The sequence below is a fragment of the Pithys albifrons genome, chromosome Z, assembly GCF_047495875.1.
Source record: "Pithys albifrons albifrons isolate INPA30051 chromosome Z, PitAlb_v1, whole genome shotgun sequence".
Lineage (NCBI taxonomy): Eukaryota > Metazoa > Chordata > Aves > Passeriformes > Thamnophilidae > Pithys > Pithys albifrons.
The window spans coordinates 46195754-46220798 of NC_092497.1; the positions used below are offsets into that span (position 1 = coordinate 46195754).

Here is a 25045-nt window from a genome sequence, read left to right on the forward strand (position 1 = left end):
AATCAGTCTTTCTTAGATATAAGAAAATTTTATTCAGCACTCTGCAAACTTTGAATGTGACTTCCATTTTTTCTGTGCTCAATTGGTTAAATTGTTGTTTGCAAAAAAACACAGTGGCTTTGCATTTTTTTTTGTTGTTGTTGTCCAGTCATTCTCACTTCCAGACACTCACAAAACTTCCAAAAGAATCATGATACCCCTCTAGGCACAAGGGTCAGGGCCAAAAGTGCTGTAGGCACCTGGGTATGAACTGCTATGATTCAATTCTGTGGCCCTAGAAATGACGTGTTTAGTCCCCATACGGGGCATTCACTGAAGAGTTGGGCTCAATGATCCCTGCAGGTTCCTTCCAACTCAGGATATTCTGTGACAGCAACTATATCCTTCTTCACCACTCTCCTCAGATGGAAGTCAAGCATTCTCATTCTGCCCCTCTTAGTGCACTTCACTTCCTTAAACGTGTATTTAGCTTGAAGAGGGTTGCACTTTTCACTTCACCACCACCAAAAAATTGTGGGTTTGTGAGCACACAAAATTTATGGGTGTAGAAAACTGTGCAACACACCCTAGATCAGAGTGCGGCCGAGCCTTAGGAACACCAGTCATAGTCCCACTCTCAAATCTATTTTCAAGCAATTTCAGCAGCAAAGTAAAATCAGTTCCTTATACTGCAGTTCTCTGTAAATGCTGCTACTTCCATCACTTGTCCATCTGGGACAAAGCATTTTTGCTCAGTGTCCTTGTTCATGAAAATAGTGCTTGAGCATAATTTTACTTAATTCTTATCAAAGAAAGTGCCTCACAAATCACAATGGGTATATTAAACACTGTTTTTATTAAAGGCTCTGGTAAACTCACAGAAAAAGATTCTGTAGAAACAGCTTTGTGTAAACTGAAGAGAGTACTCTATCCTCTCAGGCCCTGGACAAAAAAAAAGATTGCTGCAACATCAGGCTGAGTCAGAACTCTCCAGCCTTAAGCACACATGACAGCTTTGCTGCTAAAATGTAACATTTGCATCACAAGGAGATACACAGAAACTGACATAGAAATTGAGCACTCCAGGCTGCATTAAGTCAGAGCTGATGGTTCTGTAAAGGCTATCAAAAGGAAGTAAGGGTTGATTCAAACACACTACCTTCAGATTTAGGTGATTCTGCCTAGACACTATCCCTCAGGTTTATACACCAGCATTTTTTGTTCCTTACTCAAGTTCACTCACATGTTCATCTCTGTGCCAAGTCCTGCAGAGATATGGGATTAGTGCAAAGATTTGACTTTGGCATGTAAAACACATAGACCTGAAGCTCATACTGGTAGGGTACTGCTGAGTTTTGCTATAAACCTTGCAAGATCTGACCAAATATATCCACGTGAGTCAAGATGCTGAAAGTCAAGATGCATAAAATCTAGCACAAAGCAGATGAGCTCTCGAGTCAGAAGCCCAGTCGTTCACTCTAATATGCAGGGAGGAATATGAAGCAACATTTAAAGCACATGAAGGCCCAACCTCTCTTCTGTTAAAGGAAATAAGAATTATACTGGCTCAATCCACTTCTAATGCCCCTCACATATGCCTTTTATATCTGATGACTAAGCACCAGGAAAGATGACAAACATAGATAACTCCTTGAGCTGTTAACCCCTTCCACTGAGGATTCTCAGGGGTCTTAATGGTTGGATCAGAAGTTACTGTAGGTACAAATTTTTACTGAACTAAAAACAAGAGGATGAAAAATCAGAAGAGGAAACAATCTTTATACATGTATTCATTTTAAGAACTCACTTAAACTGATTATTGTGTACCATTTTTTTCTAAATAGGGCTTTGGAAAGAGCTGGGCATAGTGTTTGCCATGTTGTGACACTGAAAAACTAAACTCAGAACATTTTTTTCTCTAGTTCTGCACAAAGATTTTATTCAGGAGAGCTGTCTTTGGTGATGGAAGCAGCAATTACCAGTAGCTCACAGGAGCAGGATTTTGAGCTTCAACTACGTAGTCTCAGTTCCAGCCTTGTCAGGACCAATAGAAAAGGGTTTCTCATGTGCATGTGAGCCACTCAAGACAACTGGAAGGAAGTGATAAGCGATACTTAGACGACACTGCTGTCTACTACATGGGTCAGAAGCCCCAGATCTGCTAATCAGATATACTATTTAAGGAAGTTTGCTGCTTGCCTGGGGCTTCTGTTAAGCATGTTGTGCAGAGGCTACCAAAGCTTATCTGGTTCCCTACTATACAGTGCTTCTTTTTCATATATGCACTAAAGATGCTGCCAGGGGTGACCTGAGAATTATCAAGTGTGGCTAGCAGGCTCCAGGGGCACTGCTTAAGAGTCTGGACGCTCAAGCCCATGCTCAGCAGGTACTGCAGGTGAACCACCAGTTGCACTGTTCATAGCACACTTCTGATTTCCGTGAGTACAGTAGTCATGGTGAAAATCTGAAGAACCTAAGGAGTGTGAAAACTGGCACAGAAAAATGGATTTGTTGAGGTAGACACCTGCTGTATACCTGATTAGGGAGAACCAGAATACAAAGGACCAGGTTAATGAATATTTCATCACCCTTGACATATGCAAGTTTGTGGGGCCAGATGGGTTGGACTCAAGTCTTTTGGGGGAGATGAAGACTGATGGTATTGCAAGGCCGCTCTCAATGGTCTTTGAAAGGTGGAGGCAACTAGGAAGGGTTGCAGATGACTGACTCTCAGACCTTCCTTCAAACCAGGCAAGGAGGAAGATGAAAGAACTACAGCTTGGCCAGCCTCATGCAATCCTTTGGAAGATGGTGGGAAAAATCCTTCTGGAGAGCATTTCCAGAGGCACAAAGAATGAGGAGATGTTCAGGAGCAGTAGTCAGCCTGGATTTCTGAACAGGAAATTGAAAACTGTTTAAAAAACAAATCCAAAGCTGTGGAACTTCTCCCTCAGTGGTCTGCAGGATGGGACAGAGTTTGCAGAGCACACAAAAGAGGGGTGGCAGGTGCAGCAGACAGTTGTGCCACACTGCGGGGAAATCTCAACAGGAGACATGCAGAACTGGGCAAGAAGAAATGTGATGAAGCACAGCAAGGGCAACTGCAGAGTCCTGCATTTGAGAAGGAGTAGCTCCACGCAGTGATGCATGCTGGGGACTAGTGCAGCTGGCAAGCAGCTATGCAGAGTTCTTTGAGATCCTGCTGGACAATAAGCTGAGCTCAAGCTGGCAACACTGGCTTGCTGCAAAAATAACAAAGAGTATCCTGAGCAGTATTTAAAAGCACATTGCCAGCAGCTCAGGGGAATTCATCTTACCTCTCCCTCACTGCTGATGAGACCACATATGAGAAGTGTCAAGTTCAGTTTTGGGCTGCCCAGTACAAGAAAGTTGTGGACAGACTGCAGTGACTCCAGGACAAGCACTGAGAACCTGCTCTGAAGTGGTGCTGCAGCATGTCCAAGTGGCAATTCCTGACATTGAGTCTGCTTCAGTGTCCCCCTGCAGCTTGCAGCCACTGTGTGCCAGAGATGGATACTATTGAGCCCAGGGCCAACAAGGGTGTCCTGCTGCATCTCACTGCAGGGCAAAAGAGGGAGTATCATCTCCATTCTCTTCCACTTACAGTTCCTTGGGCACACCAAGGGTACAGCCTCTCAGGATAAGAAACAAAATGAGAATGACAGCTATTGTCCAGGTTTGAGTGGAATTTGTTTGCAGTTAGCAGCCAGTCAGGAGTAGAGGATGAAGATGTGATGTGTTATGGCTCTAAATCCACTGCAAGGCTGTTTCCCTTTCTCTTTTTGGTTTAGAGGTCATAACCTCAGGACAGCAAAGGTGCTCAAGGCTCTTCCTCTGCCTCCCACAGTGACCTGCACCCCATATTGACCTGCCCACTGCTGCCTTTTTCTAGGCTTCACTCAGAGCAGTGAGGCTGTGTCAGCTCCTGAGGAGGGATGCAGTCTCTGCCCAGCAACCATCCCCAGCACAAGGTCTATTACAAGACAAGGAGGCCAGGAGGTCACAGTGCCCTGATTACATGCCTAGTGTATGAAGTTCTCAGCAGAGTCTTTCTCCAACAACTTTCGTCATTCTTTTGACCTAAAACTGGTCTAACTTATGTTACAAAAAACATTAAACAGTTACATCTTGAATTGAATCATGAACATTTCCGCGCCCAGTGCTGTGACTGATCAACACACCACCACAGAGGAAGACAGCTCAGACAACATGGCCATAGGGGACAGTTGTTCAGATTCTCACCATGGCTACTGTGCTTGTGGGAATCAGAACAAAACCAAAACAACAAAAAAAGTAACTTTGAAGAGAGATATAGACTTGAGCTGGCTACAACCCACATATTTCTTCCTGGTGATTGCAAACATTCAGCATTATGACAGTGAGCATATAGACATCAGTAATGGGAATTTGTTTGTCTTGTGATCCAGCTGGAGGTTACAGCTGCTATATTGTGTTTGTATTGTCAATGCTGCTTCACTCTGTTGAATCATGGCAAACAGTGTATGTCTTCAAATATATAAATTTGGTATTAACACATTAAACCCTCCTCATATGGAGTATCTAAAAGAGCCCAGTCAGAGTATATTGTACAATAGAAGCATCTGGACTGCAAGTCAGCCGGAGGCATCTCGTCATGGAGAATGCATGTTCAGAAGGGCTGAGTTTACTCAAGACAACATACATAGCAATTTAGCACAGAACAGTTTGAAATGGCCACCCATTTATAGCATCCAGGGCAGACAGGAAAGATATAAAAAAGATAGCCCCATGTGCATAAGACCGTATACAACCTGCCTACTAATGTAAGGCCACTTACATTATTGCCTGATATCAACAAAAGACACAGTAGGTGATACAGCCTTCTGACCTTGATTCAGCCTAAGTTTCAGTAATTTCAACAATACAATAATTAAACAACAACCTTGCATGTATCAAAAACTCTAAATAAATTTATTATTCAGTTATATTTGCTTTTCATTGCACAAATCTGGTTTTTATCCCCATGTTTTACAGTTTTTTTCAAAGCTGTTAGGAGTTTTAGAAACTGTTAGAACAATCACTTAAGACGATTTAGGCACAGATCATTAATGCATAACTCCATTTCCTCCACTTTTGTTAACTTGTGAAAGATTTACGGCTGCATTTAAGCTCCAAATTGAAATACATTTCACAGTCCATGTTTTCACAGGCATACTGTCTAAAAAAGGAGGTTTGATTAAATAGTCTCACCTTATCAAATGTTTTCAGTAAAGCCTAAATGAAAGCAATTACTTTTCCAGAAATGCTGAAATCAACATAACCTTAAGATAAGAATCATAGCAGCCAACCATTCTCTAAGCTAGTCAGTCATAGAATAACAAAGAAACAGTTCTCAAGAGGATTTAAAAATCCCCTATAAAATTTATTTAACATAGAAATAATTTAAATAATTTATTCTGTATGAAAATATAAGCAAAAATTGCAGCAAATAAACCACATACAGTGAAAAGTTGTGTTGTATCCCCTGGACTATCAAGGCTGTGTTAAGTGCTTTCTTTTCAGATAATGACTGCTTGAAAATCAGTGTCATACACCTGGAACTACCCTCTATGAAAATGGCTTTGGAATTGGAAGCTGTCAAGACTGTTATATATAGCTGAAAAACTGTAAGCTTCTTGCTTTATTAACATAGCTCTTTTCTTTGGTGAGAGAGCCTGACCATTTTTGGTGTAAGTTCCACATGTTTAGATTAAAGCTCTGTTTCTGTGGTGAGCTGCTTTTACATGTAACTGTATACTGCAGAGTGTTCCCTGGACACAGGAAAGTCCCTTCTAGAGAATGTGAAATGAGCTGAAGATTGTTTCAGCAACTTTGTTATTAACTGTTGTAGTTTGTTGTAATGTAAATTCCCTTCCCGCCACTAACTGTCCATGCCATTCGTTAACCAAAGAAGTAGTTAACTCCTACGGATTCCTTATTGATTGTTTGGGTGGGGGGCACACTCTCTCTTTTGATTTTGGGGACATTCCATTTAGCTCGGGCTGAACGCGGCAGCTCTGTGTGTACTTCTGTGGAAGAGAAGCCGTTTCTCATGATCCTCAGTCTGCTGCTTTTTTAGCATATTATTTTTTATAAAAAGACTACTGTTAAATAAGTGACTGATGCTAAAGGACTCTTCCTGAAGAACATGAACAACTACCCCGTCTTCCTAATGCTGAAGAAGCAACAATATTTGTAATTTTTTAGCACCCACATCTGCTGTTGCTATTTAGAAATGTGTAAAATATTTTTGAAAACTGGGTGAAGAGTTTGCAGCAGAGCAAAATGGAAGACAAAGTCTTCATGTGATTCTTATATAAGAGCATTTAGTGCCATGAGTGCCTGTTGGCTATTCCTTTCAGGGATAACCAGAGGGGCGTCTCACATGAGCACAGGCAGTGCATAGCCTTTAGTCTGCTTGGTAAGAAAACCTGTTTGTGGGGATTTCTGAAAATTGAGATTTTTAAAACATTTAGGGTTTTTTTTTTAGATTCTGGAAAATCAGTAGGCATCAAGGAACTTGGAAGGCATAATATTCAGTTCTATGTGCCACAACAGAGGTGCACAGTTACAGGATAAACAGTGGTTGATTGCTCTGCTTGGGTTTAAGACACCCCTGTAAGGTCTGGCAGCAAGCTAGAGAGCTGGTGCTGAAGGGCACAGGTCAGTGTGGCTGCAGGGCTTGGGAATCCAAAGCAGCCTGGATACAGGGGGCTCCACTACACAGCTGGTAAGAAGGGGCCTGCAGCTGCAGATGGTGACAAGGATGGGACAAGGTGCTGGCACCTGGGAGCTAAGGAGACAGCAGCTGCAGGCACAAGGACAAGCAATACTCCAGCAGCTATGGAGGGCTGTGCATGACCAGACAAGGTGACACAACACTTCTAGCACCACTGCTGAAAGGTCTGCATCTTTGGTGGTCAAAACCCCCGTCATCCTTTCAGTCATTCTTTCAAACCCTCTTGGCAAATTCCCCCACTATCAACCCTGTGCAGCTTTAAATGTCCTCATTTGCCTGAACACTCCCAGTTGACTGCAGCTGGTCTTTAGCAAAAGGAAGGAAAGAAGGCCACTGACTTACAGGACACAAAGACCTCTAGAGCTTCTCTGGAGAGAACTAGCCCACAGCACTGCCCCTTAAAACTAGAACCTCCAATACCAACTCTCCCTTACCCATCACAGAACTGCTGACCCCTGGCACCCCAGTGCAGCCCCCACTCAGAGCAGGACTATCCCCAGCACCAGGTCAGGGCAGCCACAGCTTTGCCTAGCCACCTGGTGCAGGGCCAAGCTATGAGGTGAGAGGGGTGCATGATGATCACTTTGGAGCTAGACATGCCTCTGAAGATTGGCTGCAAAGTGGACTTCCAGGGCAAGAGGACAGCAGTAACAGGAGCCACACTGCTGCATCACTGTGCAGGAGAAGGTGGCAGCTTCAGTATCCCATCCTCCTGTGGAGTGGCAGCAAACCAGATTGCTCCTAGAGCTTAACACATAGCTTCTCCAGGACCCAAAGAGCAAGATTTTCCAAAGTCTCTCATTAGCATCAACACATGATCTTCTGACATCAGGGAGTGAGCAAGCAAGAGGAGCCTCAAGAAGAGCAGTAAATCCATCAAGAACTGTCTGGCGATGATTAGGGAAATGTGACCTCCACAAGCCAGGGAAGTCCATGCTGCCTGAAGCATCCATTTTTCCCCCAGTAAAAAACCTAGGAGAAGTTATCAGCAGGAACTGGAATCTCCTCGAATTGCCAGGGGTGCAGAGAGTGTTGGCTGCAGGCCAACACTCTCAGTAATTGCCTGTGTCCATGCAGAGGTTTCTGAGCTTCAGCTTCAGCTGTTTAATTTGGACATCACTCTGGTTTACTAGCTCACGTAGTCTACGGATTTCCTCCTGTTGCCGGTAAAACATCTGCAAAAGCTGTAAGAAGAGACATATTTTACTTCCCTTACACTAAGAAAACACAGGGTTAGCCTGACAATGCCATCAGTCCTGTCACAACACATCTGAGATAAACAGCATCTAAAGATGACGCCTTCAATCAACAGACTGAACATCGAAGTGCTCCTGTTGTGCACTCAATTGGGTTAGAGCTGCAGGTGTTTCTCAGTACAATTTAATAGTGCTACATCTCCTTAATTCAATGCAAAAAATAGCCTTCCTACCACTGATCACTCAAAGAGAGCCTACAGAAAGTATCTGGAGTCTAAATTCCTGGGTCTGCTACATCTCCTTCTCTTTTCTGACCTTGGGCAAGTTCTTTTACCTCTTTTTTTTCCTGATGCTCTGTGCTCTCTAGTCGGGATTAGCATGGCCTTTCACTATGTATGCAGCAGAGCACACAGCTCTGCAAGGTCTGCTTCTGTAACTTCAGGGTGCTAGCTCAGAAACATGTAGAAAAGTATCCTTTTCCATAGCACAGGCAAATTCAGATGTGGAAATTCCTGCCCTATCAAGCTGCAGATACTAAAATCTTGCAGAGATGAAAAGGGGACCTGATTATAGCTATGAGATGAAAATCCTTCCAGGGTTCCTAAAAGCAAATATGCTGCATGTACTTGAAAATGTTCCTGAACTGCCAACAATGGGAGGCTGGCAAATCCCCACAGAGATTTACCACTGTGCCAGCTTTGGTTACTATACAGGAAGGTAGCTGGCCATGGCTGAAGATAGATCATGGAGCTGACAGGACATTTTCTGGAGCCTTTCCTGGAGCCCTTCCCAGCCTCAATGGCATTGCACTGTCATGCTGCTCCCCAGCAGTGAGCTGCTGAGGCAGGGGCAGAACTAGACACTTAACCAGTTCAGGGTCTACAACACAGGCAGCTAAGACTACCTGGATATGCCAAGAGTACACCCATACCTGCCACAGTGATCCTTGCTGCCTCACCAGGCTCACTAAGTGGAACTCTCATAGAAGGGTTATACTGCATAAAGGCCTTTCTCTTCTCCAGAACCCAGAGATCACAGACTTCCCTGTGCCCAGCCAGCCATCAGGCAGGTTTGTGCCACAAGAATGCCTAAAAATGGTTGAGGACACTTGGTCTGTTCAGCCTGGAGAAAAGGAAACTGAGGGGAGACCTCATTGAAGCCTATAACTTCCTTGTGAGGTGAAGAGGAAGAGCTGATCTCTTCACTGTGGTGACCAGTGACAGGACCCAAGGAAATGGCCTGAAGTTGTGTCAGGGGAGATTTAGGTTAGATATTGGAAAAAGGTTATTCACACAGAGGGTGGTCAGGTACTGAAACAGGCTTCCCAGGGAAGTAGTCACAGCACCAAGCCTGACAGAGTTCAAGATGCATTTGGACAATACTCTCAGACACATGGTGTGACTCTTGAGGATAGTCCTGTGTGTGGCTAAGAGCTGGACTCGATGATCCTTGTGGGTCCCCTCCAAATCAGTATAATCTGTGATTCTGTGAAGACGCAGAAATGCTGACTGCTCCCTCCCAGGTTCCCTCAGGTGGTGTGCTGCTGGGTCCCATTTCTGCTGCCTGTGTGGCACCCAGGGCATGCAGACCTTCTGCCCTGACAAAGAACAAAGAGCTTACACTGACCCAGGTCTGCTAAATAAACCCTCTCCAAAATGCCACTTTGTGAATGGCATCATTTTGCCAGCTGTCTTTGGGCTTCCCCCACAACACCAACCCTTCACCCCAGATATTCACACCTCATTGTCAGTTTTTGGTGGTGGACACTCAGATATGTCAAAGCCATTGCAGAGGCACACTTGCTCAGTTTTTGGTGATTTCTCCTCCGCTTTCAGCTGTTTTCTGACATCTTCGATCTCTCTTGGCTTCTGCTCATCCTCCAGTGGCATCATTCCTCCCCAGCCCTGCTGCTGGCTCAGGTCAGTAGTTTGCATGAGTGGTTCTGGCTCAAGAAACTGCAGTACGGAATTCGCAGCACCAGAGCCTGGTCTCAAGGATACCAGGAGAGGCCCTAAGGAGGGAGGCAGGTGACAAGTTAGCACTCACAAACCACACTCAGAAATCAGTTGTAAGCAATTCATTCAAACATCTTGTAAGGATAAACAAGGAGGCACTTGACTGGACTGGCTTCCAGAGTTCACAGTCACTGAGTGATTTTAGCTTACAGCCACATTTGTTATGTTTCTTCTTTTCCTCCTTTCCTGTTTCTCTGGCAGTTAACAGGCCAGAAGAGCTGGTGGCAGCTTACCCAAGCCCTGGGGAGCTGAAGGGCTGGGGAGCTCTTGATGTGCTGACCTTTGTTAAGTCCATTCAGCCACTGCTGTGCTGTCAGCGCTGGCTGGGCTGCTGCAGTCAAGGGGTAGATGTCTTCCTGGTATGATTCCGACTGCAAGCAAACAAAAGTTCAGAGTAACTATGTCACTGAGGTTTTGGGTTAGGGGGGCCACACTGGATTGTGGTGGAGAAACATATTTATTCCACCTTAGCACAGGGAGTGTCATGAGCACTCACCAACACAGACATAAAATCTCACCACATGGGCATAAACGTGCCCTGAATCTCTCTCCTCCTCATCCCAACTGGGAAGAATTGCATCTGAAGGCCTAATTTAATTCCTGACAGTAAGGTCTTTGCATGTCCAGACTAGAGACTGGAGAATGTTGACAAAGGCTAAGCCAACTCCCATGAAATCATTGTTCCTGAGGATGAATAAGAGGGCACAAAGGATTGAAATGTCACAAATCATCAGCTGATTATCAACTGACAGAAATTGGCTAAGTAGATAATGTTGGAGGAACATGCCTGAATGGTAGTTGAAAGGAGCATTAGCTCTGATGCCTCTGAATTCAAGGAACTCATACATTTTTCTCAAATTCTACTTTCTGGAAGTAGAAGGCATAGTGCTGACATTTCCCATGTACCTTTGCTCACACAGTCACATGGAAGCTACCTCGGCTACCTACAGATTCATGGTCTGTTTCATTCTCTAATGACATCATGTCTGAGACTTCTGCATCTCTCTCAGTGCAGTAGGTCGTGCCTCACATGCTGCAGAACAACCATCTGTAACACAACTCTACCCACTAGGTAGAGACCTGGGAATTCCTCCCATTTGCCCAGGGCAATTCTTCCTTCCACAATAAGATATTCATGTCACCCAACATAAACTCCGACCCCTCTCCCTCTTTTGTCCTTTTGTCAAACAGATGCCACTGAGGAAGCTTACAGCCAGCTAGTAGATCTGGCAGCATATCGGAGAAAGTCAGACATTAAACAGAGACCTAACTCATGAGTTACCCAGTCAGGGTTCATTGGCAGAACTGCCCCAGAAACTGGCCAGCTATGTTCCTTATGCCAGGAGAGAGAAAATCTCTTGTACTGTCTACTCTCACACCCCTAAAGAGTCACAGAAAGGAGGCACTGCTCTCATTTTTTTGCTGATATTTGCCCCAGAAACAAACATGACCTGTGGGTGACTTACCCGTCGAGGCACAATCATGGAGACGGGCTCAATCAGGCTTTTGGTTGGAATCAGTTTGTAGAAACGGAAAATCTCACAAACTGACACATCAAGGCCTCTCTTTGGCATCACTCCTGGTGGAAGAGCATAAAGTAAAAGGGGTATAAATCTCCCTAGGAAAGTTAATGTCATCTGTCATGGGAAAAGGGTCACCAAACAATGAACAGAGTCATAGTGCCAGCTCCACATCAGCACTGTCTGAAATCTCCATCCAAAACTGGCTTGGTGGCCCAAATGACAAGAATCAATAATTTTTTTTCCTGTTGGACCATATAGGGTGTGTGGATTTCATGTTAAGCCTCCTGTTCCTTACTAATTCTAATGAGCTCCAAATAGACTGACCAGAACTGAGAAGTGGCAGGTGATGCCATAGGATTTGAGTATCAGGATCACCAGGAAGGGATTTCAGGACACCTAAACAACACCAGAATAGCCATATGGATCAAGCTGAAATCCCTTCCAGCAGAGTGTCTTCCCCTAGAACCATCCCAAAACAAAACGAAGTATATATAAGAACTATATGAACATCTATTCTACCAGATGGCACCATTCATGTTTTAGAGACTGGCTAAACTACAGAAGATCTCTAAGTACCTGGTAACCTCAGTGGATTTCTATCCCATAAGCTTGTACAGTCCAAAGCCCATATTCTCAATTCCATTAACACATCAATTCCCTTAACAAAAGACCTTCCATATGCTTGTAGACCTTGCTTCATGGTGTCCTACAGAAGCTTAGTTTTCTACTAATATCCAGCTTGAGATTAGATCAGTTGGTTAGAGCATAGTACTAATAATGCCAAGGTTGTGGGTTTGATACCCATATGGGCCATTCACTTATAAGCCGGACTCAGTGATCCTTGCGAGTCCCTTACAACAATATTCTGTGATTCTGTGACTTCATTAAACAGTAGATTCTGTGTGAAGGACTAAAGCTCCTTACATCATGCAATCATCTATACGCGAATCTAAACTCCACTCCCCTATATAGTATTTTGTTTTGGTAGTATTGAGAAAGAAATTTTGTGCAATAACCTTAGCAGTATGTTTGATCAGGAGAACAAAGCAGGTTAGGGAAGCAGACTTGATTCATTCAGACCTTTTAAAAACACTTGTACACTTGCCTCTCATGGAATGATTTTTGAAGAGACTATGACAACAAAAAAGTCACAATGTTGTACACTGGAAGGATTATAAAAGCTAAATAATGAAGACATACTTCCAGTTAAGTTTAAAATCATTTATTCCTATCTTTTTTTAACTTATTTTTTAAGGAGACCTGCAGGCACAAAATACAGTGCTGCCAAGGGTCTGTACCAATGTCCTGTAAGAACAGGAGTGTCCACAGGTAGTGTGGATAGGTGGTAAATGATCCCAGAAACATGCCAGTCTATGGAAGAATACGATTTAAAGGGTAGACCAGAGAAGGCTCAAGAAAGGGCTAAAAATAGGGTCTGAGAAAGCAAACTATTTAGCTTGAATTAGTTAAACACTGGTTAGTATGCAGACAGGTTAATAAGAAAGGGTCCACAATGGAGGAGAGGTGATCTAATCACAGTAGGTCTATTTCTAAATAGGAAATGTCAGTAAAGAAGAAGGAAGGCAAGCAATAAAGAGTGAAGGCATTAATATGTGAAGACCCTGTTACCAAAGAAATCACAGAGGAATAATGTAAACTGATTTTAATGTCAAAATCTTGGAGCAATTCACAAATGGAAAGGAGCATTCTCCACCTTTAAATCCAGACTATCCTCCCTTCCATCTTGGCCAGGTATGTGAGAGGGTCTGCAACACTAACTGGTTAAGCTGCCCAGCCCATGCCGTGCTGGTCAGAAGGGACCGCTTCAAGCTCTGACCCTGTGATACCACCTGTCCCATACACAAAAGCTGGGCCAAGCTGACAGCCCTGCAAACCTGAGTGGAGGAATCTGACCTATTTTCTAAATATTTTGGATAAGTCTAGTCTCTCACAGCCTCTAAAATAAAAAAGCCACAATCTTCTTGTAACATTAGGCATGCTGCCACTCACCAACTCCCTTCTGTGGTAAATGAGAACGATATTCCATCAGGTAGTTCAGGTATGGTTTCTCAGGGCTTACCTCATAGTACCGTATATTTCCATCACCCTAAAGGCAAAGAAAATCAACATTAGCCAGATTGTGCTGTTCAGCAGCAGGGTCTAAGACTAATGCCTGACCCCAGCAGCCATGCAAGATCAACAGTGAGACAAATGTTTACCCTCAAATGTCTATATGAGAAGATTAGGACTCTGCAGTGTGTTTTTCCACAAGAAACGTGGTATATCCATAAACATGGTAAACACGGCTTGATGCTGGCCCCATCCCACCTGCACGTATCCTTAGGTTAACATACTTCAGGAGAACCTTTGACTTCAGTCTCATGCAACACAGGCTGAGAGCAAAATCAAACAGGCCAGCATATGCTGACATGGACAGCACTTACCTTTCCTACTACATAAAGCATGTGTGTGTCAGAGTCATATATGGGAAACAGGAGTCCTGACGAGTCATCCAGATTCTCCTCCCGTAAAGGGGCAGAAAGGTCATTCTGGGCAGGAAACAGGAAAAAGAGTCAGTTGCAATCACCTGTCAGTCACCTCCAGTCAGGGACACCTCACCTGAACCCCACTTGGCAGCAGCACGTGAGTGTAGCTTTGTAAAGAAGCCCAAGCAGAGGGCCATGAACAGACTTTTTCAAAGCTCTGTGGGTGGGAAATGGGTGCTCCTGTCCCAGACCTTCAGCTCCTACCACTAGAACATATCAGGCACCTGATGATATTTCAGGGTAGATAAAATAAGAAACACTGCCTGCCTCTATGTGGGCTACCAGACTCAGGGAGATGAAGGGGCCTGATCAGGGAACATCTGCATCACACGCTGTATTTACTTATGTTCTCTCAAAACCACTAGTCAAGGCAAAACCCCACAATTGTGTCCCACCCACTATAAAAGCAGTCTACATCAGCTAAGCTAAGCAGTCTGCACACTGCACCTTTGGCAGGTGAGCCATGTAGGACATAGCACACCACTCTACACATAAGGCATGTCTTGTACAAAGCTATCCCTGCACTGCTGAAGGGAGCAACTTCAAAATGACAAAAGGTGCTGACTATGATGTCCCATGGCTACTGTGTGCCAATTCACACATAAGTGTGTATTTAGTATAAGGTTAATATATATTTTGTCCTGCAGAACTGCCCAGCTGCAGGCTCCAGAAAATCAGAGCTTCTGTTTAGATGCAATGATGACATGGCTGGATGTGGACCTCAGAAAGATGCCTGATGGGTGGGTCCTGGGCCAATGCCTGTTCCTAAGGAGGCTGCACATATCTAGACTCATAGATCTTCCCACTGTATTCTTAAACTAAGTGTGTCCAGCTCCTCCAGCAGCTCTGACGTCAGTGAAACCCCAATGTGAGACTCATGATGTGTCACAGCACTGCTCAGCATTGTTGAAAGCCTTCAGACAGCAGCACAGTGCCTTGTCTCTCACATATGGCAAAGAACCCCTGTACAAACACAGCCAAATGGCAAATTGTAGGCTTGGTCTACCAGCTTTGTCTGGTACAAAGAGAGACAGCATTAAAAAGAGGCAAAAGATTATGCTGCAAAGTAATTGATATAGAGAGACAATGTGAGATGCTGACAAAGTAAAAGTATGTCACTGCATACAAGGGGGTATATTAGACTAGCAGGCATCGGCATAGGAGATCATGTCTTGGAAGTGACCATTTAAGTGCTATCTCAAGACTCCAATGTCCGGAATCATCAGAAATCAAAAACACCCCACATATTTTTCTCCATTGAGGGCTTCATCTGAGTAGGTTGTGTCTAGACTTCACTTCTCTTTCCAGTACCAGGACCACTTTGCCAGTAAGAGCCACTTTAAGTCAGTTACGTCAACCACCCAGAGGTCCCCTGAATGATTTTATCGTGTAGGGGGCTGTTGTAGCTTAACCCCAGTCACAACTCAGTGCCACGCACTTGCTTGCTCACTTCCCTTTGTGGGATGGGGAGGAAAATCAGAAAAAGCTAAATCCATGGTTGAGTTAACAGTTCAATAATAAAAAAAAAAAGCAAAATATAAAAAAATAACAGTAATTAAAATGAAAAGAAACAGGGGAGAGAGGAATAAAACCCAAGACAAATAAGTGATGCACAACACAACCAGTCACCTCGCTGACCAGTGTCCAACCAATTCCTAAGTAGCAATTCATGGCTTCTGGCCAACTGCCCCCAGTTGAGCATGACATTTTATGGTATAGAATATCCCTTTGACCAGTTCAGAGCAGCTGTCCTAGCTATCCTTCCTTCTGTCTTTCCATGCGCCTACACACTGCCACAGCACGAGGCACTGAAAATCTTTGACTTGGGGTAAGCACTACATAGCAACACCCAAAATGTCAGTGCACTTTCAATACTAAATCCAAAACACAGCATTGTATCAACTATGAAGAAAAAAATAACTCTATCCCAGCCAAAACAAGGACATAGGCATAGTGTACTCTTTGTTCTGGAGTATTTTTAAGATGAAAGTTTCTGCAGAAACTCAGTCAACTCTCACAGCAGTTAAGACTTATCACCCTTTAGGAATTTGACAGATCACTTCTGAATTGCTGTCATAGTTCAATTCTTGTGTATTTGGCAGATGGAAAAGTTAAGTGATAGCAAAGAGAGAAAACTGAAGCAGGAATGGTTAGGATTGTTGGTCCGACTCACTTGATCCCATAATGCAATTTGCCTATTATTCCACTGAGATGTTCCAGTAGAGAACAGCTTTTTCATGTTTCCAAGGAACAAGACTTTATTGACTTTGTGAGACTCATACTTGACTTCCTATAAGAGAAAGGACACTGCATGAGTAAGACAGCACCTGTTGCATAGCCACATTTCATGTTACATGAGAACTCTCATTCATTCACATCTGCAATATCTCCTCAGGCAGGTTGAACTATGGTGACTGGGACTTCAAAGGGACCTAAGAAAGGTGACCTAAACTCTTAAGGACCATTTCCAAAAGCCCAATCAACATTCCTCACTACTGATTCACATATTTTCAAGAGGGCAGACCCTATTAGTTGAGGCAGGATGTTCTGTGTACAAAAATCTGTGCAACTAGCTACAAAATGCAGCTTCACCCTACCAACAGATACAAAGTTTAGGCAACAAGAACAGCCCTGGCATTGGGACAAATGTACACTTGCATCCATCTGTCCCCTTGATCTCTACAAGCCCTCCCAAGGTGTCCACCAACAGCTCCCAGAGACAACTATGAAAGCAGTGCACTTCAAGAAGGGTTTCAGGGAGCAAGAAACATGGTAGCAGATGCAAAACCCCTGCTTTCAACAATGACAGAAAGTGTTCCATGGAAAGTAGAAGGCACTGGTACCATATAGTGCCTTGGGCAACACAGGGCACAAGATGCGTCATCTTTTATGGCAATGAATGTAGTCAGGAGAGGAAACATTCCAAAAGGTGAGATCAGCAGGATCACAAACCTCTGAATTCAACCTACTTGTAGGACGGTTTCTGTACGAGGGTCTATCACACGTATCTTTCTGTCCCTGCAGGCTGTGGCAAGAAGACTGCCATCTGTGTTGAATGACATGGAGAGGACCACATCTGTGTGAGCATCAAGAATCCTCACTGGCTTTGAGATGACAGACTCCTTGACATCCAGGTTCCAGATCATTATCTGGAGCAAAAGAACCAAAATCATCAACCTTTTGCTGCCTGACTCACTAGAGCATTTTGCACTCTATTCACTTCCTTCTCTTGTCTACATGTAGAGGTCTTACCATCATTAAGAGATTGCTCCCCAGCACTTCAAATAATTTCTGGTACTTACAGCAATATATCAGTGTTGGCTTAGAATGTCCAAAATAGCCAACACCAGTGCAGATATTTGCACTAGCAGAACAATAAATCCAAACAAAACTGCATTGCATACTGTATCTAATTCAGTAAATGAGAAAGGCGGAGTAGACTGAATTTTATCAGAAGATTGGAAAATTAGCGAGTCCTTTTGAACTGGTAGCAATATCCATTTGCCTTTGCAGTCACCATGGAGTTTTCCCTTGAAAAAAAAGCTTCTGAACTCTTTAGTATTATCTTGCAGCTTGAAATTGAAATAAATTACAAAACAGCCTGCCAAACAGGGTGTCACAGCAGGAGAGCTTCACAAAGCACAGACCCACCTTGTAGTCATGCCCAGAGCTGAAGAGGATGCTATCAGCTGTAGGATGCCATTCAATGAGGCCAACTCTTCGCGTATGCCCAAGAAGTTCTTTCTTCGGACTGGTAATATTTCTTTTTAGCAACTGGTTGGGGATGTCCCAGATTTTAACCTGAATAGCACAGTATGTGTCTTAGTGAGATTCCTGAATAAGGAGCTAATTTGGAACTTACTAATAACTATTACTACCTTGATATTATTATTCCCTTTGTAGTGAATAGGAATGCCCATGGCTTTATTGAATGCCAGTCCTTTGAATTTGTATCTTTACTTTTCTGTGGACCTGAAGACTCCTCTCTATGTTCTGTCTTTAGCCACAATTCCTACCAGGCTTTTTTTAAATTTGGCAATCCAACCCTTAGACTTTATCAAGCTATCAGCACAATTAAGAAAAGTTATTCCTAAGGGGAAGTAAACTACAGATGTCACAGACCTTGCCTCCTAAAAAACTTTAAGCAGGAGCAAGTAAATCTGAGTCCCAAAAGATATTATAATGCTATGATTCTATGATATTATAGCAGTGATTCATCCAAGCTCAATCCCCTCTTGCCCTCCTGGTCCGTCTTCATCCTGATCCTGAGGATCCGTTCAACACTACCTGGTAAAAGAATCAAGAACTTCTCTGGTCAGATGACAGCTATAGTCACATTTGGCCCATAGAAAACTATGCTGGTGCTGAACACTTTGCAAAGGACACAGCCATTTGTCAAAGCACACAGACCACAAAAGTGGCCACAAGGCAGAAGGCCTGAGCAGACAGATGGGGAAACACCTCACTGATGTCACTCAACACCGGGAGTGTGTTGTCTCACAACACATCTACCTTCAGCTCTGAGTTTTTCTAGAAGGATGCTACAAAAAGACAAAAATGGTCTGTTCTTCTGTGGTGGAAGAAGACAATAGAGGAAATGTGCAACAGGAGCTGAACCTATGCAGGTTAAAATTAGTCTTTCTCACACTAACCCTAGAAACACCAATATTTAGTATGTTAGCAGATGAATAATCCTTTGGCTCAATAAAAATTACTATGCTTGTCACAATTTTTCAGGGTCTGAGCCTGAAACAAAAGGAAATGCTCTTTGAAGCACAGTTCATGGAAACCAGCCACAGATGCCCAAGCCTTCCACTGTTTGGTTGATGAGGATTACTCCATTATAAGCAAAACAAGGAGAGGCAGAAATTCTGGGACCTGCTGGGAAACATCGTAAGCACCCTCCTCAACAGTGCTTGTTCCACTGAGGAACCAAGTCCATCAAAAACCTAAGGATTGTAGAGTCCAGTAGTCTCCGCATGAACTTCTACAGTGACTAGAGAAAACATCACACTTTACAGTTTCAACAGCTATCACTAAAGTAACAGGGTTGAGAGAGTAGGAAAGGAAAAAATAGGTTGTGTTCATGCTGAGAAGAACTGCCTGGAATGAACCATTCACTCCTCATGCTTTGAAATGGTTTGTGATAAAAGCAGAGAAAAGCCCCTGGCTGGAATCTCAGGATGCACCAAATGACAGAAATTGCAAGTTCTTTAGTATAGAGAAGCAGGTCCCAGACCAAGGCCTGCAGACCAAGCACAAACAATCTACAACCTGTCTATCCTGCTACATCTTGAGGAAAACCTAAAAAAGTAAAGTAAAAGGCACAGAGTTGCCCCTCTAACCAGAGGAGCAAAGATCTTCAGCAAGCTGAATTCATACATGCCTGATGATTTGCCAAAGGGAGCAGAAGGGGGAAGGGGATAAGCTCAACCTCTCAGCCCCTGGTCATTTACACTGGCCTCAGTCCTAAGCCTGCCAGAAGCACCAATGTGGACTGAAAAGGGCACTCAGTGTTCATGGAAACTATTCCATGCTCGAAAGGACCGCTCTACATGCTACAGCTACGCACCACAAAAGATAGCTGCAGTATCACCAAGGCAAGCTCCGGAAAGGCTGGTTAATGGTCAAGAAACCTCTGAGCAATGTGGGTGATGGGAAATTTCCATCATCTTCACAGAAGCTTGAGGCCTTCCTCAAACCTTTCAGGGAGATCCAGCCCAGTAAGCAATTCGATGCACCCTTGCACACAAGTCAGAACAGTAGTACCTTATACTAATGTTTAGAGAAGGAAGAAAACAACAGGCCTTTAACAGGAGGTTGCAAGGAAGGCTTTGGCTCTAATGTCATAATGGCAATATGGCAATCCCTGAAGATCAGAGCCATCCTGTTTTCCCCAGAAGGGTACTCAACAGCTATAAGAAGGGCCTAGTGAAGTTACAGGATCTATAGCCTTAGAGATCTTCCTAATTCATCTGAACGAAGCTCAAACAACACGATTCAACTGCCCTTCTTTGAGCAGTGCTTAGACTAAGTGATGGTAGGTAAGACAGGTATCAGGAAAAACAGTCACACTAAAAAAACCACTTTGCTGTCCTTGCTACTGAGCAGGAAGGGAAGAGGTGTCTCTACACTCTGTTACTGTGCAGGGGACCCCTAAGATACAATTTCCTGGTGCCAGGATGCTGATGGGAGAGTAGTACTAAAAGAGAGTACAGTCACAAACAGACAGGTTTCTTAGAACAACTTTTGGTGCTGAGACCAGTAACAAGCTCCATGTTTTCATTCTTCAATCTGAAGAATGATGCAGTGTCAAGTTTCAGTAGGAAACTGGGAAGGAAAGCTGTCACAGAGCAGTCCTTCTGCACAGACCCTGGGACCTGGTGGGCAATAGAATAAGCATGACTCAGCAGCATGTCCTGTCAGGGATGAAAGCTAGCAACATTGTGGTCTGGAACAACAGCAATATAGCCACAAGATCAAGGGAAGTGATTTTCCCCTTTAGTTGGCAATTAATAAAGAAGAGCTGGGATAACGTATCCAGTTTTGCACCTCTTAGTGCAAGAAAGATCCTGTGAGTTCAGTGGAGGCCATCAGGATGCTCAAGGGTCTGCAGCATTTGCTCTGTGAGAAGCTGAGGGAGAGAGAAGAGACAAGTTGAGGGAGACGGCCTTGCTTAACACAGGGAAGAGACAGCTTCAGGGCAAACTGGTAAAAGCCTTCAATATTTACAAGACTATTGAGAAAATAGAGCCAGGCTCTGTCTTGAAGTGCAAGATTGAGGTCAGGATACAGAAGTCACTAACTACACTGCATATAAGGCAAAAAAATCCCCATGGGAGCAGTGAAAATCACAAACAAGTTGCCTAGAGAGGCGGTGAAATCTCCATCCTTGGAGACTCAAGACTCGGCTCCACGGACCTGTGCAGGAGGTGGGGTTAGAGACAACCCAACCTCCATTTCAATACAAATGGTTCTGTGATTCTGTGATTCTGTAACTGCAGCACAAAGTTTTGAAGCTTGTGTTTATTCCCTATATGAGGATCAAAAGAGAGACCAATGTGGCACCTTCCTGCCACAAGTAAGTCATGCCATGCCATACAGTCTAAGACAGCATGAAAACCTGGCATATAGGTTATAAGAAAAAATAAAATCTTTACTGTCAGTCCAGAAACTGAAAGAAGGCTTCAAAAGACACAGGAGCATCCAAAAAAGCAAAGGCAAGTCACTAAACAGAAAAGACAATACATAAAGCCTAGATTCAAGTGTGACTTTTTGACAGGACTAAAATGGCAGAGGATGTGAACCAAGACACAGATTGAGGAAATAACATGAGAAATCTCCCTGATGCTGTGTGACAGAGTGTGAATACACCCAGTGGGAGAAAACACATATGGGATCTCTTGGAAAAAAGCATGGTAGTTAGGCAGACATCCTCATTATCACAGATGTCAACATCACGCTTTTGACAAGACCTCTTGAAAGCAACACTTCAGTGGATACATATGGAGTGACCTGTCCTTATAGACATGAATTGAATCTTTCAACTCCTATATATGAGTGCATCTTAAACATACTACTTCAGTAAAAGCAGTTACGGCAGAAGTTTATGACACAGATTCCTCAGTTACACTGTAAAAGATCCAGCAGAATAACTGAGCACAGGAACAAACCCAAATTTGCTCTGCAGGGAATTATCTTACATAATTGTTCCAGACTGAGTTCTGTTGAAGTTTTTATCCTAAAGACAGAGTTTTTTTGCAATTAAATGTGAATAGTCATTTCATTTTAAATTCATATTCAGATTTTCTCATGTAAAAACACAAAAAAAGGGCACAAGCCCACCCAAAAGATCTTTCTCATTACACTGATTTGATATATCATCTGGAAGGGATCACACAGGTCTGAACTCAAGAGAAAGAAAGGAATCTTACTCTTACCTGATTTTTTAAATAAGTGTATATATGCTTTCACGTCTCAGACATGGGCCTCTTAGTTTGTTTTTAATTTTATTGCCCAAAAGTACATTAGCCAGGTAGTAACACAGAGTACAAGGTGGTAAACTTACTGTGCTATCTTCTGAACATGAAGCTATTACAAAGTCATTGAATGGGTTCCACTTGATGTCCAGAACATTTCCTTTGTGCCCACATACTTTGGGATAATGTGGGTCAAGCTTGCCTGTCTGGAAAACAAAAATATAATCAAACCTAAGGTTAGCCCATGGAATTACAAGACATTTTCAAGGAAAATCCAAGGTAGCTCTAGCACAAAACTTCTTTCTGCTTGTTATATTCCAAATGCTGTGGGTGCTCTCTGTCTGCTGAGAATGTTTTTTTTTGTCCCTGCTAATAGAGGCTTAAGGATACCACCATAAAGAAAGGAAAGAGTGCTCAGGCCTTGCTAAATATATGCTGCTGTCAAGAAATTTCTGTGCATGCATACATGCATGTTAGAAGACAGTATTAGGTTCAGACACCAAAATAAAACTTGGAGAAGAAACATTTATGAATGAGTTAAACCTTCAACATTTTTCTAAAGATCTTGCAGGGGGAGACAAACAACAGCAGGATCTCCTTCAGAAGACATTTCTTCTGAGCAGGAAAAAAATAGTTTAGCTTTGATTTTTTAGCCACATGAGATAACATTTGTTTTATTTTTTAAGCAAAAAGATATTTGTGACACAAATTACAACTGGAGTTTTTCTTTCAGCAAGCTATCTATTTCTCTCTGATGGTGTTCAAATCCAACCATTCACCAGACTAAATCAGCATTGTGGACTGTCAAAAAAAGTAACACATTCAGATGGCATCTGCACTAGTAAAAATCCTGCATGAAATGCCCTAAGGAGTATTGAGGGACTTTTGCCACATGGGGGCCATGTTGCATTGGATAAACCCATGCCGCAGGAACTGTCTCTGCTAGAAAGTCAAGACTGAATATTTATATGTTAGGAAGGGTGTTGGGGATTTTATTAACATTGGAGCAGCACTTGTTTCCCAGTGTCAGGTGCGGAAGTATGGGAAGCTCCATGACCCACCCTGCATCCCAGGCATCTGTTCAAGAGCAAAGGTCAGTCATCTAAGAAGAGACACATGATGGCAAGCTGCTGATGCTTACCTGCTTACTGCTTTCCACCTGGAAGAATAATAAACTAAACTGACTGCAAATGTGCACTCCCCTCAAAAAAAGATGTACTCCCTACATCTCTCCAGATGTGGGCCTTAGGAGTACACAGCAGAGGGGAATCACTGCTGGCCCTAACCAGACTGTGGATGAGACATAATTTTCCCAGCTTTGAAAATCTGAGGGGTTTTGTGATTTTGAATGCAGAAGAGGATATGATATGCAACTATTCTGGCTTCACAGCTTTGAAAATGTGGAGGGGGGGGGTTGCAATTTTGAATGCCGAAAAGGAAATTATGTGTAAATATTCTGGCTTCACTGGAAAATTTGTTGCATAAACTGGGACTTACCTGCTTTAAACTGAACATCCAGAAGGCTTTGAAATGTAAAAGACTCTGCTTTTTTAGACTACAGTCTAAAATAATTCTCTTTTATAACAGCGACAATGCAAAATTATTTGGGAATGCAGAAGAGAGCTAGAAGACCTTTAATAAGCAGTGTTCCCCCACCCACAGTGCACTTTTGTAGGCTTCAGAGCTTGGTTTCAAGCTGACAACTAAAAGAGCTGTACAACGAGACCCACAGGGATCCCTTGATACCTAAGAGAGCTCTGTCCCCACCCATAGCTGTGTGCTTGTCTGCTCCCAAGTCCAACTGGGACACTCCCAGGCTGCCCTAAGCCCTCTCTGCCTGACCCACGCTGCAACTCTCTATTACTCCTCCTTCCTCAGCAGGCTCAACTAGCCCTGGAAAGGGAGCCCTTGTCTTCCCAGTCATCAGTCCCACCCACTCCAATGCAGTCCCTGAAGCAGGACACACAAACCATGAAACCCCCAGACGTATATGACAGGTAGAGCTTTTGGTCTCAAATGCACATCTGGATGTAGAAGTGAAGCTCTTCATTGATGGGGGAAATTTTATTCTACAGTCTGACAACTATCTCAGTAACTAGATGTGTTGCCGTTCCATGCAGAGGTATCTGACTTCCATAGTTACTTGCAGAGCTTGAAAACAAGTAATTTTTCAACTACTCACTTTCTGAAATTCCAGCATTTCTGAAAAGTAGTCACACTTGAAGTTCCTACACAAAAGTCACTTGTAGTGGAACATCTGTCAAAATCCTCCCAGCAGATTTGTACATGGAAAATGATCATGGATGCGTCAGCCCCACTTCTCAGGTGTCTCCTAAAGGGCACTAACATACCTTCTTGTCACATCACAGCACAGCACTCACTTATGTCCTCAGTTAGGTCAGGCCTCAGGGGTCATGACAGATTTCAATTTACATTCCTAATGCCCAGAGAGAAGGTAGTGGAGTTTGTGTCTAGTATGCCTACACACTCACAGATGTCCTCCCTTTCACACCTGATGCTGAAACACTGAAGAACTGGAGATTGCAAAGACCTGAACACAAATATCTCCTTGTCTCTTAGGACTTGGTTCTCACTTTGCTTTATGCTGCAAAGGAAGAGACAGATGCAGTCTCAGCCAAATCTGGTCATCAGAGAAGGAAAAACGGCAGGCCTTCGTCTTTCAAAGAAAGGCCACAAAATTCCCCTCTGATTCAATATCTGCGTCAAGATCCTGCAAGAGCACTTCCCCAGCTCATCTGTGTCAGACACCAATCTATACCCAGGCCACACTGCGGGAAAGCAGCTCATATCCCAGCTACAGTGACTGAGCTCGTGTCTCCTCGGACTTGCAAGATTTACAGTCATTCACTCTGTCCAGGCACCAGGCACCCTGTGGCGACAGCTGCTTCCCTCCCTGGGGAGATGTGCTACCTTTCCACCCAGCTGACTTCAGTGGCACATATTCACCAGGGCCTCACTGACACATCCTGCCATAGACCATTTTCAAAGTGATGGCAAATATTCACTTA

At 43.5% G+C, this 25045-nt stretch overlaps 1 protein-coding gene across 1 annotated transcript in view; it reads right to left on the reverse strand.

The window, feature by feature from the left end:
* Positions 1-4929: 4929 nt before the first annotated feature.
* CORO2A (coronin 2A) overlaps positions 4930-25045 on the reverse strand; it is a 44299-nt gene continuing 24183 nt past the window's right edge. Inside the window, exons 3-12 of the mRNA XM_071580094.1 lie at positions 22106-22222; positions 17689-17838; positions 17007-17186; positions 16211-16327; positions 13936-14040; positions 13502-13598; positions 11435-11547; positions 10249-10339; positions 9693-9964; positions 4930-7941 (exon numbers count right to left, since the gene is read on the reverse strand). Of these exons, the coding sequence (XP_071436195.1) occupies positions 7810-7941; positions 9693-9964; positions 10249-10339; positions 11435-11547; positions 13502-13598; positions 13936-14040; positions 16211-16327; positions 17007-17186; positions 17689-17838; positions 22106-22222 (1374 nt within the window). The 3' untranslated portion in view covers positions 4930-7809. The remainder of the gene's footprint in view (positions 7942-9692; positions 9965-10248; positions 10340-11434; positions 11548-13501; positions 13599-13935; positions 14041-16210; positions 16328-17006; positions 17187-17688; positions 17839-22105; positions 22223-25045) is intronic.